The sequence below is a fragment of the Girardinichthys multiradiatus genome, chromosome 1 (genome assembly GCF_021462225.1).
Source record: "Girardinichthys multiradiatus isolate DD_20200921_A chromosome 1, DD_fGirMul_XY1, whole genome shotgun sequence".
Taxonomy (NCBI): Eukaryota; Metazoa; Chordata; class Actinopteri; order Cyprinodontiformes; family Goodeidae; genus Girardinichthys; species Girardinichthys multiradiatus.
The window spans coordinates 20,755,917-20,771,977 of NC_061794.1; the positions used below are offsets into that span (position 1 = coordinate 20,755,917).

General features: G+C 38.1%; 1 protein-coding gene across 2 annotated transcripts in view; it reads right to left on the bottom strand.

The window, feature by feature from the left end:
• Nucleotides 1–5,647: 5,647 nt before the first annotated feature.
• Nucleotides 5,648–16,061, bottom strand: part of LOC124868915 (neural cell adhesion molecule L1-like protein) — a 90,925-nt gene continuing 80,511 nt past the window's right edge. For both annotated transcript variants that reach the window (XM_047366571.1, XM_047366562.1), the window contains exons 25-26: nucleotides 13,917–13,986; nucleotides 5,648–6,544 (exon numbers count right to left, since the gene is read on the bottom strand). In XM_047366571.1, the coding sequence (XP_047222527.1) occupies nucleotides 6,337–6,544; nucleotides 13,917–13,986 (278 nt within the window). In that variant the 3' untranslated portion in view covers nucleotides 5,648–6,336. The remainder of the gene's footprint in view (nucleotides 6,545–13,916; nucleotides 13,987–16,061) is intronic.

Sequence of the window (16,061 nt, forward strand, 5' to 3'; positions counted from 1 at the left end):
TTATTCCATGAAGCTCTCTGCGCAGTAATCTGAAGGCCACATGAAGCTTGGAGGTCTGTGGTTTTTGATTCTGTAGGAGCTTCCAAGTCTTCGCCCAATCTGTGCCTAGCAAAAGCTATTTTCAATTTCAAGAATAAATTCAAAATTTAAATAATTGTGACAAACTGTCCCAAAATGGCACAAAATGGCACAGTAGGGGTCTACCTGGATTTGTTTCAGTCTAAACATGTATAACTTTCAATTGCTTGTTGTGTTGACAAACCGGCTGTCTACAGATGTCACTCAGATGTTGTAATTACAACTTATTGTGTTTATTTCCTTCTTTACAGCAAGAGTAAGAGGTTTTGTACATCTGGTTTTTTTCAGGTGGAAATTTTATGGGGGGCATTTAAACCTCATTTAATGAGGTCCAGAATAATTTACAAATTTTCACATCCACATCATCCTCCAGGACATTTCTGTTAGTTGATATCAAGATTTGCAGTTTAGGCATTGTACAAGTTGGCAAATGCCTTGTAAAGTATAAGTATGCATTTTTTGGAGAAAATGGACTCTCAGGATTAAGAGGTTAAGATGCTTATGGCTTGCAGGACTTTCGTCTAGCATTCAAACACAGTGCCTTGCAAAAGTAGTTCTGCTCTTTGAACTTTTTCATATACAACCACAAACGTTATGTAATAAACCAGCACAAAGAAGTGCATTCTTCTAAAATGGAAGGAAGATAATACAATGGTATTACATTTTTTTAAAGATGTACAGGTCCTTCTCAAAATATTAGCATATTGTGATAAAGTCCATTATTTTCCATAATGTCATGATGAAAATTTAACATTCATATATTTTAGATTCATTGCACACTAACTGAAATATTTCAGGTCTTTTATGGTCTTAATACGGATGATTTTGGCATACAGCTCATGAAAACCCAAAATTCCTATCTCACAAAATTAGCATATCATTAAAAGGGTCTCTAAACGAGCTATGAACCTAATCATCTGAATCAACGAGTTAACTCTAAACACCTGCAAAAGATTCCTGAGGCCTTTAAAACTCCCAGCCTGGTTCATCACTCAAAACCCCAATCATGGGTAAGACTGCCGACCTGACTGCTGTCCAGAAGGCCACTATTGACACCCTCAAGCAAGAGGATAAGACACAGAAAGAAATTTCTGAACGAATAGGCTGTTTCCAGAGTGCTGTATCAAGGCACCTCAGTGGGAAGTCTGTGGGGAAGGAAAAAGTGTGGCAGAAAACGCTGCACAACGAGAAGAGGTGACCGGACCCTGAGGAAGATTGTGGAGAAGAGCCGATTCCAGGCCTTGGGGGACCTGCGGAAGCAGTGGACTGAGTCTGGAGTAGAAACATCCAGAGCCACCGTGCACAGGCGTGTGCAGGAAATGGGCTATAGGTGCCGCAGTCCCCAGGTCAAGCCACTTTTGAACCAGAAACAGCGGCAGAAGCGCCTGACCTGGGCTACAGAGAAGCAGCACTGGACTGTTGCTCAGTGGTCCAAAGTACTTTTTTCGGATGAAAGCAAATTCTGCATGTCATTCGGCAATCAAGGTGCCAGAGTCTGGAGGAAGACTGGGGAGAAGGAAATGCCAAAATGCCAGAAGTCCAGTGTCAAGTACCCACAGTCAGTGATGGTCTGGGGTGCTGTGTCAGCTGCTGATGTTGGTCCACTGTGTTTTATCAAGGGCAGGGTCAATGCAGCTAGCTATCAGGAGATTTTGGAGCACTTCATGCTTCCATCTGCTGAAAAGCTTTATGGAGATGAAGATTTCATTTTTCAGCACGACCTGGCACCTGGTTGACGTTTTTTGTATTAAAAACACTTTTCTTTTATTGGTCGGATGAAATATGCTAATTTTGTGAGATAGGAATTTTGGGTTTTCATGAGCTGTATGCCAAAATCATCCGTATTAAGACAATAAAAGACCTGAAATATTTCAGCTAGTGTGCAATGAATCTAAAATATATGAATGTTAAATTTTCATCATGACATTATGGAAAATAATGGACTTTATCACAATATGCTAATATTTTGAGAAGGACCTGTATGTGGAAACTGGGGAATGCCCTTGCTTTTAGCCAATAATTTGTCAAATCCCATTTTAATGCCATTGCAGCTGCAAATCTTGACCAGCTTTGCACATCTAGAGACTAACATCCCCAGTCTTATATTCCAAAATGCTTAAGCTCAGTCAGAGTGGACAGAGATCAGCAAGTCTCTATCCATTCTTTCCATTCAGTTTTTGACTACATTAGGGTTGGGCCATCTTAAAACAGGAGTAGGATTTGATCCAAATGATTCTTTTATAGCTCTGTGTGTTTGGAGTGGTGTTTCTGGTGAATCTCCACTCCAGACTCAAGTTTTTCCTTTTTTTTTTCTAGGATTGCCCTGTAGTCTTCCTAAAGCATGATGCTGCCACCACCAAGATTGAGAGTTGGGGTGGTATGTTCAGGGTGATGTGCAATGCTAGTTTTCTGTCTCACATTGCATTTTGAATGTAAGCCAAAAGGTTACATTTTGTTCTCATCTGACCCTATTTTCTAATGTGGGATTTTTGCAACATTGAATATACAGGTCCTTCTCAAAATATTAGCATATTGTGATAAAGTTCATTATTTTCCATAATGTCATGGTGAAAATTTAACATTCATATATTTTAGATTCATTGCACACTAACTGAAATATTTCAGGTCTTTTATTGTCTTAATACAGATAATTTTGGCATACAGCTCATGAAAACCCAAAATTCCTGTCTCACAAAATTAGCATATCATTAAAAGGGTCTCTAAACGAGCTATGAACCTAATCATCTGAATCAACGAGTTAACTCTAAACACCTGCAAAAGATTCCTGAGGCCTTTAAAACTCCCAGCCTGGTTCATCACTCAAAACCCCAATCATGGGTAAGACTGCCGACCTGACTGCTGTCCAGAAGGCCACTATTGACACCCTCAAGCAAGAGGGTAAGACACAGAAAGAAATTTCTGAATGAATAGGCTGTTCCCAGAGTGCTGTATCAAGGCACCTCAGTGGGAAGTCTGTGGGAAGGAAAAAGTGTGGCAGAAAACGCTGAACAACGAGAAGAGGTGACCGGACCCTGAGGAAGATTGTGGAGAAGGTCCGATTCCAGACCTTGGGGGACCTGCGGAAGCAGTGGACTGAGTCTGGAGTAGAAACATCCAGAGCCACCATGCACAGGGGTGTGCAGGAAATGGGCTACAGGTGCCGCATTCCCCAGGTCAAGCCACTTTTGAACCAGAAACCGCAGCAGAGGCACCTGACCTGGGCTACAGAGAAGCAGCACTGGACTGTTGCTCAGTGGTCCAAAGTACTTTTTTCGGATGAAAGCAAATTCTGCATGTCATTCGGAAATTAAGGTGCCAGAGTCTGGAGGAAGACTGGGGAGAAGGAAATGCCAAAATGCCAGAAGTCCAGTGTCACGTACCCACAGTCAGTGATGGTCTGGGATACCGTGTCAGCTGCTGGTGTTGGTCCACTGTGTTTTATCAAGGGTAGGGTCAATGCAGCTAGCTATCAGGAGATTTTGGAGCACTTCATGCTTCCATCTGCTGAAAAGCTTTATGGAGATGAAGATTTCATTTTTCAGCACGACCTTGCACCTGCTCACAGTGCCAAAACCACTGGTAAATGGTTTACTGACCATGGTATCCCTGTGCTCAATTGGCCTGCCAACTCTCCTGACCTGAACCCCATAGAGAATCTGTGGGATATTGTGAAGAGAACGTTGAGAGACTCAAGACCCAACACTCAGGATGAGCTAAAGGCCGCTATCGAAGCATCCTGGGCCTCCATAAGACCTAAGCAGTGCCACAAGCTGATTGCCTCCATGCCACGCCGCATTGAAGCAGTCATTTCTGCCAAAGGATTCCCGACCAAGTATTGAGTGCATAACTGTACATGATTATTTGAAGGTTGACGTTTTTTGTATTAAAAACACTTTTCTTTTATTGGTCGGATGAAATATGCTAATTCTGTGAAATAGGAATTTTGGGTTTTCATGAGCTGTATGCCAAAATCATCCATATTAAGACAATAAAAGACCTGAAATATTTCAGTTAGTGTGCAATGAATCTAAAATATATGAATGTTAAATTTTCATCATGACCTTATGGAAAATAATGAACTTTATCACAATATGCTAATATTTTGAGAAGGACCTGTATGTACTGAAATTGAAGGATTAATTAAGTTATTTTCAGGCTTTTTACACGTCTTTACCAGGGGTGCAGATAAATGTTGAGGATACTGTAAATGCAATTTGGTCTTTAAAGTATGCCTGATATGTGCTTCTAAAAGCCAAGTAGCCTGTTTCTGAAATACCAAAAGTATTTTGAGGTGATTTACTTAAAGGTTGTCTTGTACTTCTAAATGGTCATTGAATTTTAAAATGTATGTAGTTCAGATAAAAAAAAAGAAAACCTCTCACTGGTAAAGCACTGCAGCTGGAATCACTGGTGTCCTATTGTTGATTTCCTTTTATGTGTTTAATTCAATCTCATGAATGGTCTCAGTGTAATTTAAGCATACCATTGATAAATGTTTTAGAAACACATGGTCAAATCTTATCTTATGCATTAGGTAGATGTGAAATAAAATTGGTAACATCATTATGCTTTGAATGAACGTACTTGATTTGTGTCCATAATTTGTTTGAAATGGGTTAGAATAAATTTATTTTTTTTGTTCACAGTGAAAAGAGCTTTCAACAGGAACTTCAAATTGAGCGCTCGGAATATGAGAACAAGAGGCAGTTTTAAAAGAAATCCATTAAATAACTAGAGATAGCACACAGTATCTGATTCATCCTGGTACTCTGCACAATAAAGTCAGCTAATGTGAAAAGTTTGAAGGATTCTAAGGGTGTAAAAAATTGCTGCAAATTCACTCCAAAGGCCAAAAGGTGAAAGCATAATTCACCATTTAACTTTGACAGGTTCCTTAATAATTTAATTTAACCACATTTGAATTATTCTTAGTCAGTGTTTGTCAAGACGGCTTGCTGCAGTATAAAGTGAGGATCAAAATCGGTAGGAAAGGGGATTTAATTAAAACTGGCATGGTTGTTGGTGTCGAACAGGCCAGTCTGAGTATTAAAAAAAATGCTGATCTACTGGGATTTTCATGCGCAACCATGTCTATCCAGTTAGCGGCAATTATATGGAAAAAAAAGGGCACGTCCATGGCAAACTGGGCAGGCTGGTTCCAGATGACAAAAAGGTAGCAGTAGCTCAAATAACCACTCGTTACAACCAAGCAAGGTATGCAGAATACCCTGTGTGAATGGACATGGCGACTTTTAAGGCAGGTGGTCTACAGCAGTAGAAGACCACACTAGGCACCCCTCGTGTTAGCTGAGAACAGGAAACTGAGGCTAAAGTTGACTCAGTCCCACCAAAACTGCACAATAGGGCTTTGGAAAAACTGAATCTGCAAAATACATTTTTTTTTTCAGTCAGCATGACCCAAAATCTTTGAGGAATGTTTCCAAAACCATGTTGAATATATGCAGGAAAGAATTACCTAATACCTAATAAAGTGACTGGTGAGTGTACTTTCTTTTTGTTACAAACTGATGCTCCAAATAAATTCCAATAAGAAATGAAAAATATGCTCTGGAGATTTACAGACATCATTTTATTCTTGAGTTCACATTTTTCTTACATTTGCTGTGTCCTGTTTATTAAAAATGTAATTTAAAAAAAGTGATAGATCAGTACAAAAAGAAACTATTCTGACAGTAGAAAATAGCATATCTTCCGTAGTTATACTTGTTTATTAAAAATGTAATTTAAACTGTGCAGAAAGGAAAAAGAACAAAGAACAGCAAAAAGCAGGTGAGTATTTGTGGTAATACATGAACATGTGCTGTATGTATAAAATTGTGTAAAAAAAAAAAAAAGGAAAAACTTCAAAATTTTTTGTTTACTTTATGGAAAACCTTTTTGACTCTTCTTTTTCCGAGACAGTATAAAGATGTAAAAAAGTGTTTGATATAGGTTGGTTGGTATAAAAGCAATTTAGTGTTAATGTCAAAATTAAACAACTCTATTACAATATAGTTCATTCTTTTACAGTATGTACAGATTCACACGTGACATCACACTGATGTTTATGACAGAAATGTACACTTTCTATAAAACACCATGGACAAAAACTCTCCCACGAATAAAACTGTTAACACCCGAGTATATTTTATTGAACCATGTTTGGTCAATCAGACTAGGTCTAAAGTAGTAGTAGTAAAAGAAATTAAATGTACCGTCCCAAGAACTAATAAAGGCAATTTGAAGTGAATCCTGGCTTTATGCGGTGGCAGTGCTGGGTCCGCTGGGCTCCCTGATAGAATCCCTGTTCTTAGGTTCAGCATACTCTCCAATAAATGACCCATCCTCATTGAATTCTCCTTCTTCATCTGCGTAATCACCCAAGCTGTTTTTGCTGATGCTGTCCCAGTCTGTGTCATCTCTGGAACCCAACATAGTTCCCTTGAGTGGCTTTTTATCGTTGTCACTGCCATCAGTAACAACAGAGAAGGATTACTGCAGTTAGTGGCACAATGCACAAGCATAAACATCTCACAGCAAGCATACAATGGGAAAAATTGCACATAACTGTTTTTAAGAGACAATCCCAGACACATGCACATACAGCACCCTCATCATTTATTGGCCTTTGGTAAGACTGTGTAAACAAAAGTGTTCAAAATTTAATTAGATTACATTTATACAGTGGAAAAAATGTTTTTAATTATTTCATTTTCTACAAGCAACTCCTTGGAAATAAATGTAACTTAAGTATTTTTTTCTTTTAAAGCACTTTTTTGTCCTGTCACTTAAAAAAGTGGATTAAAGTGTTGAAAAATCCATGACCTCGTGACCTGACACATAGGCCCATTTTTCTTAGCCACTCTTCAAAATGGGAAAGACAAGAGAACATACCAATCAATAAAAGCAGCATTTTTGCAGAATTCTCACACTGAAAATCTGCTGTAGTTGTCTAATACTGAGCTTTTAAAAATGTTTTCCTCCCTTACCATCCTCCCCAAGGTTTGGTTGTAGTAAGATAAACACAGGTCGTCATTCAGCCTATTTGTCACAGGCACAGTGGTTTTATGTCTTAATCATCACTCTGACTGCACCGTTAAAATTCTGGCTGTGCAGGCATATCTTTTTTTCGGGCTATTTAAGATAGGTAAGTCCTTGTCTTTGTTTAGCCCCAAAAAATACAATGATAATGTGACTTTTGTTTGGCCCATATGTCCAAATTATTGCTAAACTAAGACATTTAAAGCCAGTCATTGTAAGTCCATTAAACCAGATTCTTTCAACATTTAAACAAAATGCAACATTGCCTTCTTTACGTCCTATTCAACCAAAATTAGCTTGAAGGTTGATATTGCAAGATTAGGCAAGTAATTATTTTTTATTGTCATTTTCGGACATTTCTGGTCAACACACATCTGCTTTACTTGAATCCCATGTTCTCTTCTATTTCCTATTTTTGAAAGAGAACTGTGTTTTGGAAAGTTTATAACCAAGGGATTCAGAAGGTTGTGGCTTATGTATTACAAATCAGAAAAAAACATAAATATATAAACAATACTGTTAGGAAATGATTTAGTTGCATTTATTGTATTGGAATACTTAGTAAAACCATTAATTGTCTCACCTGTAATTTTGAAAAGTAAAATACTTTCTCTATGTGGGATTTTTTCTCCACTAAATAAAAGCACTGCAACAAAAAATTATTATATTGTTAATTTAAACCTTTTTGTACATCTTTATCAGGGGTGGAGGTCGCAGTGCATTTCACACACATTGTATTTTTGGCAGTACTGAATGCTAGGCCATACTAGCCCACAAGCAAACAACAAAATACAGTATATAACTACATGCACAAGGCGGGGGAAGATGCAGCAACTGCACAGCAGGAAAAAGAGCACACGGGTGGCAGGGAGGGCTTTCTGCAATAACTTCACTACTTGCTAATTGCCAAGCCTCCAAGACCAAAGGCAATTTCAAATCTCTTTAGAGTCAGCGATGGAAATTGCCAGACTGCAGTGCGAAAGATGCCAAGTGGAAGGTTTGTGTCTGTTGCGGAAGAGAAGGCTGAGATTGGTAGAAGGCAGAAGGGGGGAGAAAAGGTGGAACGTATGCAATCCCAGACAAACAGCCTGTCATTCCTGGTATTCCCAGGGGCTCATGTGCGAGCTGAGGAGATTAGATGCCAATTTAATGCCAGGCATGTGGCCAACTTGCAGGTGTCTCCCTTTAAGACACGGGGTCACCTCAAAACACTAATATTCTTCCTCCTTTGCCTTTTTCCCCCAAGTCCTCTAAACTGTCAATTTTAATAACACCTCTCTTCCACTTTGATTTTGTATTCATACCACAAAGCAGTGACGCACACAAAAACTCAGGTGGCTCATACATGACACTGCATATTGAGGCATATTGCAGTTGACACCTGAGTCAAAAAGACGTACAAAATTGTGAGTAGGCATACAAGCACGAAACCCACGCTAAAGGCAAAGATTATACTTTGAGTCTCCTTCACGAGGACTTTTAATAACCAATCTTATCGAGCCCACTTTGTAAAGCCATTTATGATGCAAGCCACATAAGGTCCACATTACAACCTTCTTTTCCCAGGCTTTTCCTTATCAAACCTTCTTTCTCTGACGTCTCTGGAGCGCCGAAGATAAGTAGCCGTTATCTAAGAGCTGTGAAATGCCACTGCCACAACTGCCCGCCCACAGTGACTTTGAATACTGTGGCAAAATGGGGCTGAGAGTTTTTGAGCCTCAGCTTACTCAGGACCTCAATTTGCTGTATCTTACTCCTGCTTCAATAAAAAACCTGCTTCACAAATAGGTTAAGGGAGCCAATAGACTAACATCACTCCACACAAAATAATCATTTATGTCTTGGAAGTGATACACGTTGACTCAATTTGGGTCTATGGCAGGCATTTCAGGAGCCTTTTCTTCATTCTGCTTTTAAATTTTTTATTAAAGTCCTAAATAAGAACATCAAGAGAAACATTTCAGCACATCTACCAGTTTTCAAAATTGCACATTACCTAAAAGGATATTTATTCAAAGATGAGGGAAAAACATTTACATGAGTCAAGCAACTTGGTGCATCAATGATACCTGCTGTTTTCACAGTGAACAGAGGGGCAAAAGGCATAGATGGCGGTCTCAAAGGAGAAAGCATCAGAGGCATAATTACCACTTGTTAGCTCCCCAGACACATGGGATACCAGTGGGTGGTCTATTGCCTTCAGAGATTCAAAGGGCACAAGAGAGCCCTGAAAGCATCTCTGAAGGCAGCCAAGCAACATCACAGCAAGGCTAAGGGCACTCTGGGGGGACAGCACTGCAAACAGCCTCATGAAACCAACCATGAGAAGCATTCTAAGTAGTTTGTTGGAGTCTGTACACGCTCACTAACAAACTCTCCTGTTTGCTGAGGAGATATAGTAACTCTTTATAACACAATATCAGACTATCTGTGTTGTTTCTTCCTACATAGTGCAAAAGAATGGAACACTTGACACTTTTTCACATTTTTAATCACATTGACAACACAACCTTCAGTTAATTTTATTTGGATTTCTTGTGATTGGGCAACACAAGTAGAACATTTTATAAAGTGGAAGAAAAATAATACATGCTGACAGGCTGAACAATGAACGCAGCCAAGAGGCACACGGTAACTACGTAGTAGCTGCAGAAATTCACAGCTCAGGTCGGGGAATCTTTTAACAGGACAACTATTAGTGTTGCCCTCTACATTAATGTAGGAGTGACAAGAACAAAGCCATTGTTGAAAAAAAAAAACAAAAGAAGTTTGGAACAAGTAACATGTATAAGAAGGTGCTCTGGTCAGATGAGACCAAAAGAAGAACCTTTTAGTCCTGGGCAAGTAAATGCTGTTTGGTGGAAAACAGGATCACCCTGAGCACACACTCTCCACAGTAAAACATGGTGGTGGAGGTTCACCTTCCAATAGAACAACACTAAAAATACAGTCAGTAAAGGTCCAGACCTAAATCCAACTGCAAGTCTGTGTAAATTCCGAAAATTGCTGTTTAGAGGCTCTCTCCGTGCAATATGACTGAGCTTTACAAAGAAGAATGGGCATAATTTCAGTGTCTGGATGTATAAAGTTATTACAGACATGCCTCAAAAGACTTGCAGGTGTAATTGTAGAGAAAGGTGGCTCCTTAGAACTGATTCAAGAGTTGATTGAAATGCAGTCTGCAAAGGCAAATTTCAGATTTTTATTTTCAAAGATTTTTGAAAAATACATATATAATTTTCACTCCACTTCACAAATATGCACTACTTTGTGTTGGCCTTATAAAATCCCATAAAATACCTTTATGTTAGTTGTAATGTGAGAAAATTGACAAAAAAGTACAAAGGGTATCCATTTACAAGGCACTGTATGTACCAAAAATATGCAATTATTGTTTACTGCTCTTTCCTTCACAAAAAAAAACTCCTTTGAAATGTGATTTGAAGCCATACTATGTTGATATAAAACTGTTTAAACCGTTAAAAAAAAAACAAAAAAAATGTCGTGTTTAACAGGAATGTAATTTTACAATCATAGCAAAACAAAACAGCAACTTGGCAGGAGCCACACAATTGTGAGTAAGCATGCTCTGAATAATATGATTACAGGCAGAATATAGGCAGAGGAGGATATTTCAGGTGATTTCTGCTCCAAAAAACATCCTATTGTGACACTGTTCATGCAGTCCAAGAAAATACGGTGGAGTTAATTTTTCCATCGCTGCCATTGTAGCAGCTAAACAATGTGAAGCATAGAAATTCAAAAGACGTTTGAAAGCTGTCTGCTTGAAACTAGAAGGCCTAGTTTTTCACCATTTCTAATGTTTAGTTTATGCCTGCTTCACTTCCAAAACCTGTCGATCTGCAGTGGAATCTTCTTCTGTTGCGGTCTCAGCTGAATATATTTCATGTAATATACTCTGTCTTACAATGTGAAATTGTGAAAAGTTTCCAGAGTCGCAGAAATGCAGTGTTAAAAAAACAATCTGTATCAGACAGCATTAAAACCGAAGTAGGGTACATTTTGTAATTAGTTCATTAGTTATGACCTTTTTCCAGACAAATAATTCATTAGTTTATTAGTTATGACCTTTTTCCAAACAATTGCAAATAAATGCATAATTTAGTTTTGGGTTTATGCTAATTTCTTGTCTTATTGGTATACATTTATTTAGCAAGACACTATGGACCTGATATTGAAAAGGTTTGCATGTACAAAACCACGTGCAAACCTGTTTGCATCCACAAAGCAGATCTACAACCCAGGCACTAATCGGATTTCGTGAGTAAAATCAGCTAAACAGCGGACACAAAGTTATTAGCATGTTTGCCTTCATCAATATGTAAAACATATGATAATGACCCAAACATGCAAATTTGTGGGAGGGGATATGCAAATGTAATCCTTGTATCTTTTGATTTTATTATTTCCAACTGTGTCCAAACATAAAGCATCGACTCACAGAACAACTTCAAACTCAGCCTTCTGCATGCGCAATTATGCACTCATAAGCGCCCAGCTCAAATGAATAGATAGGAGAAATAATCTCATCGGGGCAGAGGCTGAGATGACAAACCTGCTGCTGTGAATACCAACAATCAAAGCCAACTAACTGTGACAGTCCAGAAAAGCAGGAGCAGAATGGAACAGAAGGAAAAAAATCTGCAACTGGATCATTTATAATGATGCAGTGCAACAACCCCTGCATGTTTCTAGGAACACAGCTTTTGCTCGCTTTTTCGTCTAGTTCCGCTGGGGGCAGTAGCTGCCAGCCAGTAGCCCCCCAATTTCCTCATTTAAATAGGGCGGTCTGCACCGCTTTTGCACTTGTAATCCATCGCACGCAACACGCCCACTTATTGCACATGCTATTTTTTTTGTGTACAAGCAATTCAGCGCCCGTTATTTGGGATCTTTAAAGATCACGCCTTATGTATTTTATGGATTTCATAGATTTTTAATCTAGTAACTCCAGTTATATTTGCTGAGGATCTCATCCAATTCTGAATAACTTCCCATGATTATTGATGTAAACAACAAGAATGTGAGTTAAAATAAACCCCCAAACCATCAGTCAAAATCCTGTTAACATCACCTAACATCTGGCTTTTGAGCACAATGGAAAAGTGATTAACTGGAAGTCTGACTCATATCAGAGGACTCTCCAGAAGTTCCTGATATTAATTTGCTCTGGTTCTAATCAGCATTAGCAGGTGCACATATTAATTTGCATTCTGGGGCTTCCGAGAGGGCCTTGAAGATTTGAAGCAAACCAGCTTTCATTACAGAAACACATTTTAAGACTGTAGCATCAAACGTTGATGGTTTCTAACTGAAAGCCAAACAAAAGAAAGACACATTTTAGCTTTGTTTTATTGTGACCACCTATAACATTTATTTTAGGCATTTAAAATACATGTTTGATTATTTGCAGGAAAACCCCCTACAATCTGGCATCATTAAAAGAGAGTTATGCTAAATGCTCTAGGATCTCTACCTAGATCTTAACAGCTCATTAACTGGTAATCTGATCCTGTTTTGGGGAGGGATTCCAAAGTAGTGTTTCTTCTGACATAAAAAGAGACGACGGAGGATAGAAAAGGACGTATGGAAAGTTTTGACCAACAGTGTTTTCTTCTGGAAGTGGGACAACTGTGCCGCAGTCAAACTAGTCTTGGCCTTGTCATGGACCAGCAAGAACAAACTTTATGAGCTGGACCATGGCTATATCCAGTCTGTTTTACACCGTGTTCCATGAAAAGAGTTTTTTGATAGTTCCTGTAGGTCACGAACAGAATTAGGACAAAGTTATTTCCAAGCATTTGCTCCTAAAGTATGAAATGACTTCCAAAACGTACTTAACTTCACTTAGTACTTTTTAGGACGTTTTAAAGGCTTTAGCAGGACTGTCACCTTTGCTGTAATGCCATTGAAGATTTTTCCATTGATTGTTGTGGAGGAAATAAATAGTTTTCAACATAACAATTTTTTTTTTATTAAACTCGAATAAAAACATATACTTGTTTTGAATAAAGCTTGTCTCATTTCAGAAACAACCATCTTGGTTAAAATAAAATAAAATAAAAAATACATTGAAGTAGTAAAAAGAAGGGAAGTTTGTCTTTGCAGTAAACTAAATAAATAAATAAACAAAAACTGTCTTTATATTCTCTAATAAAAATGTGAAGTTGATGCCTTTTGTTCCTGCAATCTTTGCATTATTCCATAACCCCCTTGATTTAAAAACTCCCAAATACCAATTAATCAAATATGTTTCAAACAACCTCCACCCATTTCAGGTTTGCTTAAGGACATAAGCACATCTGTACACTAATTTAAAAATTCCAAACTCAAACACACATACTAACATTAAAACAGCCTACATGCACAATGTGGGAAACAGTCTTAAAAGCAGAAACACACGTACAATCCAAATCTAACTACAGAGTAAAAAAACATAATTCCAGCTAAAAGGGAACAAAGCTTAAGCTGAGGGTTATCCACTACTTTGTCTACACTTTGTGATTACCTAGCCCATTAAATGATGAGTACACTGGCTTCCAGGTTGATCCTGGTAAACGTCATGAGCGCAAGGTTTGCTTTTAGGATGGAAAGGGAAAAAAAAAACATAACTGATTTGTGAGTACTCTTTTTTTCCATTTACATTTGTGGTTGTTTGAGGCTTGCAGTGTTGCTAGAACATAAAGCCTAGCAAGGAGCTGAATTAACTTCATTATTATCTGGACTGCAGCTGTGCCCAGCAGCAGCTGCAGTAGCAGTGCAGGGATGTAGCTTACCTGTATTCATAGGTGTCATCATTCATTCCTTGTGACTCCGTGTCAGGGAAGAGATCTTCCTTCTCTTTTACTGAAATAGGCAAATACAACAGTTTAGCAATACTGTTTCACTTTTACAATGGGAGGGAATGATGTTCATTATTGTTGCTGCAGACATTTAAAATACTCCAAACTGAGATTTGCACAAAAATTTATGTATTTTTAACATTTTACCAAGGGAAATAAATCAGATAAGATTATAGATATTTTGTTCTTTCTCAATGACTCCCATTTACACTTAGATCAGGCATTGCAATAAATGTTCAAAATTGTGACAATTTTATATAAAGCTTGACATACTGTGTGCGCATTACATTAAGCTATAACATGCAGAGCATCTCTTCTGCATGTGTGCACAAAGTGCTGTCAGTTCCCTGACTAAACACGCTCTGAAAATAACATGCTTTTGAAGGACACAATAGAAGGAGGTTTTGTAAAAAGACCTAGATGGACAAAGGGCAATCCAGAGACACTGATTAAATATTTAGTTCTTCTTGTCAAACAAGAAGGCAAAGAAGCATAGTAGCTATAGTGGGGAGAAGTCTGGAAAGCAGGTTGGAATGGGAAATAGACCATTTACAGGGACAAAATGCTCTGAGATAGAAACTGGCTTTGATAGTGAATGCTTATTCTCACTTACCATGCTGGACAAGAAATGCCATTATTTTTGCCAAGCAGAACTAACAGGATGGTACAACTTCCAGTGTTCGATTTGCAGGTATAATACGGCAGATGCAAACATTAGGATCGTTGCCCATTCTTCTTTGCAAAACAGCTCAAACTTGGTCAAATTGGAATGAGATTGTCAGTGATTTTTTAAGTTATTTCACAGATTATGAAATAAAATAAAATATAGGTAATTCTAACACATAACCATACTTTGATCCAAAGAACTCCATTGCAGCTGTGGTTGTAGGTTTTGGTGTGTTGTTAAGGTGAACCCCTGCCTCAGTCTTAAGTTTTTTTTAAAAATATTGATCTGTACTTTGTGCTACCCATTTTCTGATCAACTCGGACTAACGTCCTGCTCCTCCTAAAGGAATGTATCCCGACAGCATGATGCTGCCACCACCATGTTTCATGAAACGGATGGTGTGCTCTGGGAATTAGTTTTTCATGATTTACAGATTTTTGAGGACCTTATTAATTTTTTAATTCAAAGTCTAGGCTTGGAACAAATTAGGAACAGTCACTTTTGATTGGCCTAAACCTAGATTAAATTTAATAGGTCTAATTAGGGCTATGTATTAACCAAACATTGACAAAAATCGTGTCAATAAGGGTCTATGTTCAGCTTAAATAATAAAATCAGGTGTATTGCATACTAGATCTTGGTAGTGAGCATTTACTATGTCCACTACTTGGTTTGTGAAAAACATTAACCTGGGATTATTTTAGCTTTCTATCAGCAATTCATTAAGCTTGCTACTCTCCCATGAAGGCCAGATTTGTGCAGTGTATATGTAATGGTTGTCCTGTCAACAGATTCTCCCACCTGTGCTGTGGATCTTTACAGCTCATCCAGAGTCACCATGTGCCTCTTAGCTGCTTTTATGATTATGCTCCTTTTGCCTGGCCAGTCAGTTCGGCTAGATTTCCATATATTGACAGGATTGTGGTTTAGCCATAGCCTTTCCATGTTCCAATGGTGGATTGAACAGTGCTCCATTAGATGTTTAAAGCTAAAACAGTTGTTTTATAAACTCACACTGCTTTAAATGTATTCACCACATTATAGAGCTGCTGCATTTATACAGCGATTAAATTACACACCGATGGACTCTATATACTGAATACATCACTTCTGAAGGCATTTGGTTTTACTGGATTTTGTTTAGAGGTAAAATAGTAAAAGGAGCTAAATAATAATGCAGGGCACACTTTTCAAATGTTTTTTTTTTTTTTGGTAAAACACTTTGAAAACAATTTTATTTTCCTTCTGTCTCACAGTTTTGCACTACATGCATTGAGGTTTGTGGTTGGTACATGACAAAATATGAAAAGCTTCTAGGGGTCTAGGGGCACTGTATGGCAAGCATCTCCAAACAAGGTTAGGGTCAGAGTTGACCAACTCTAAAGCAGAATAGATTTTTTTCTGCAGAATCT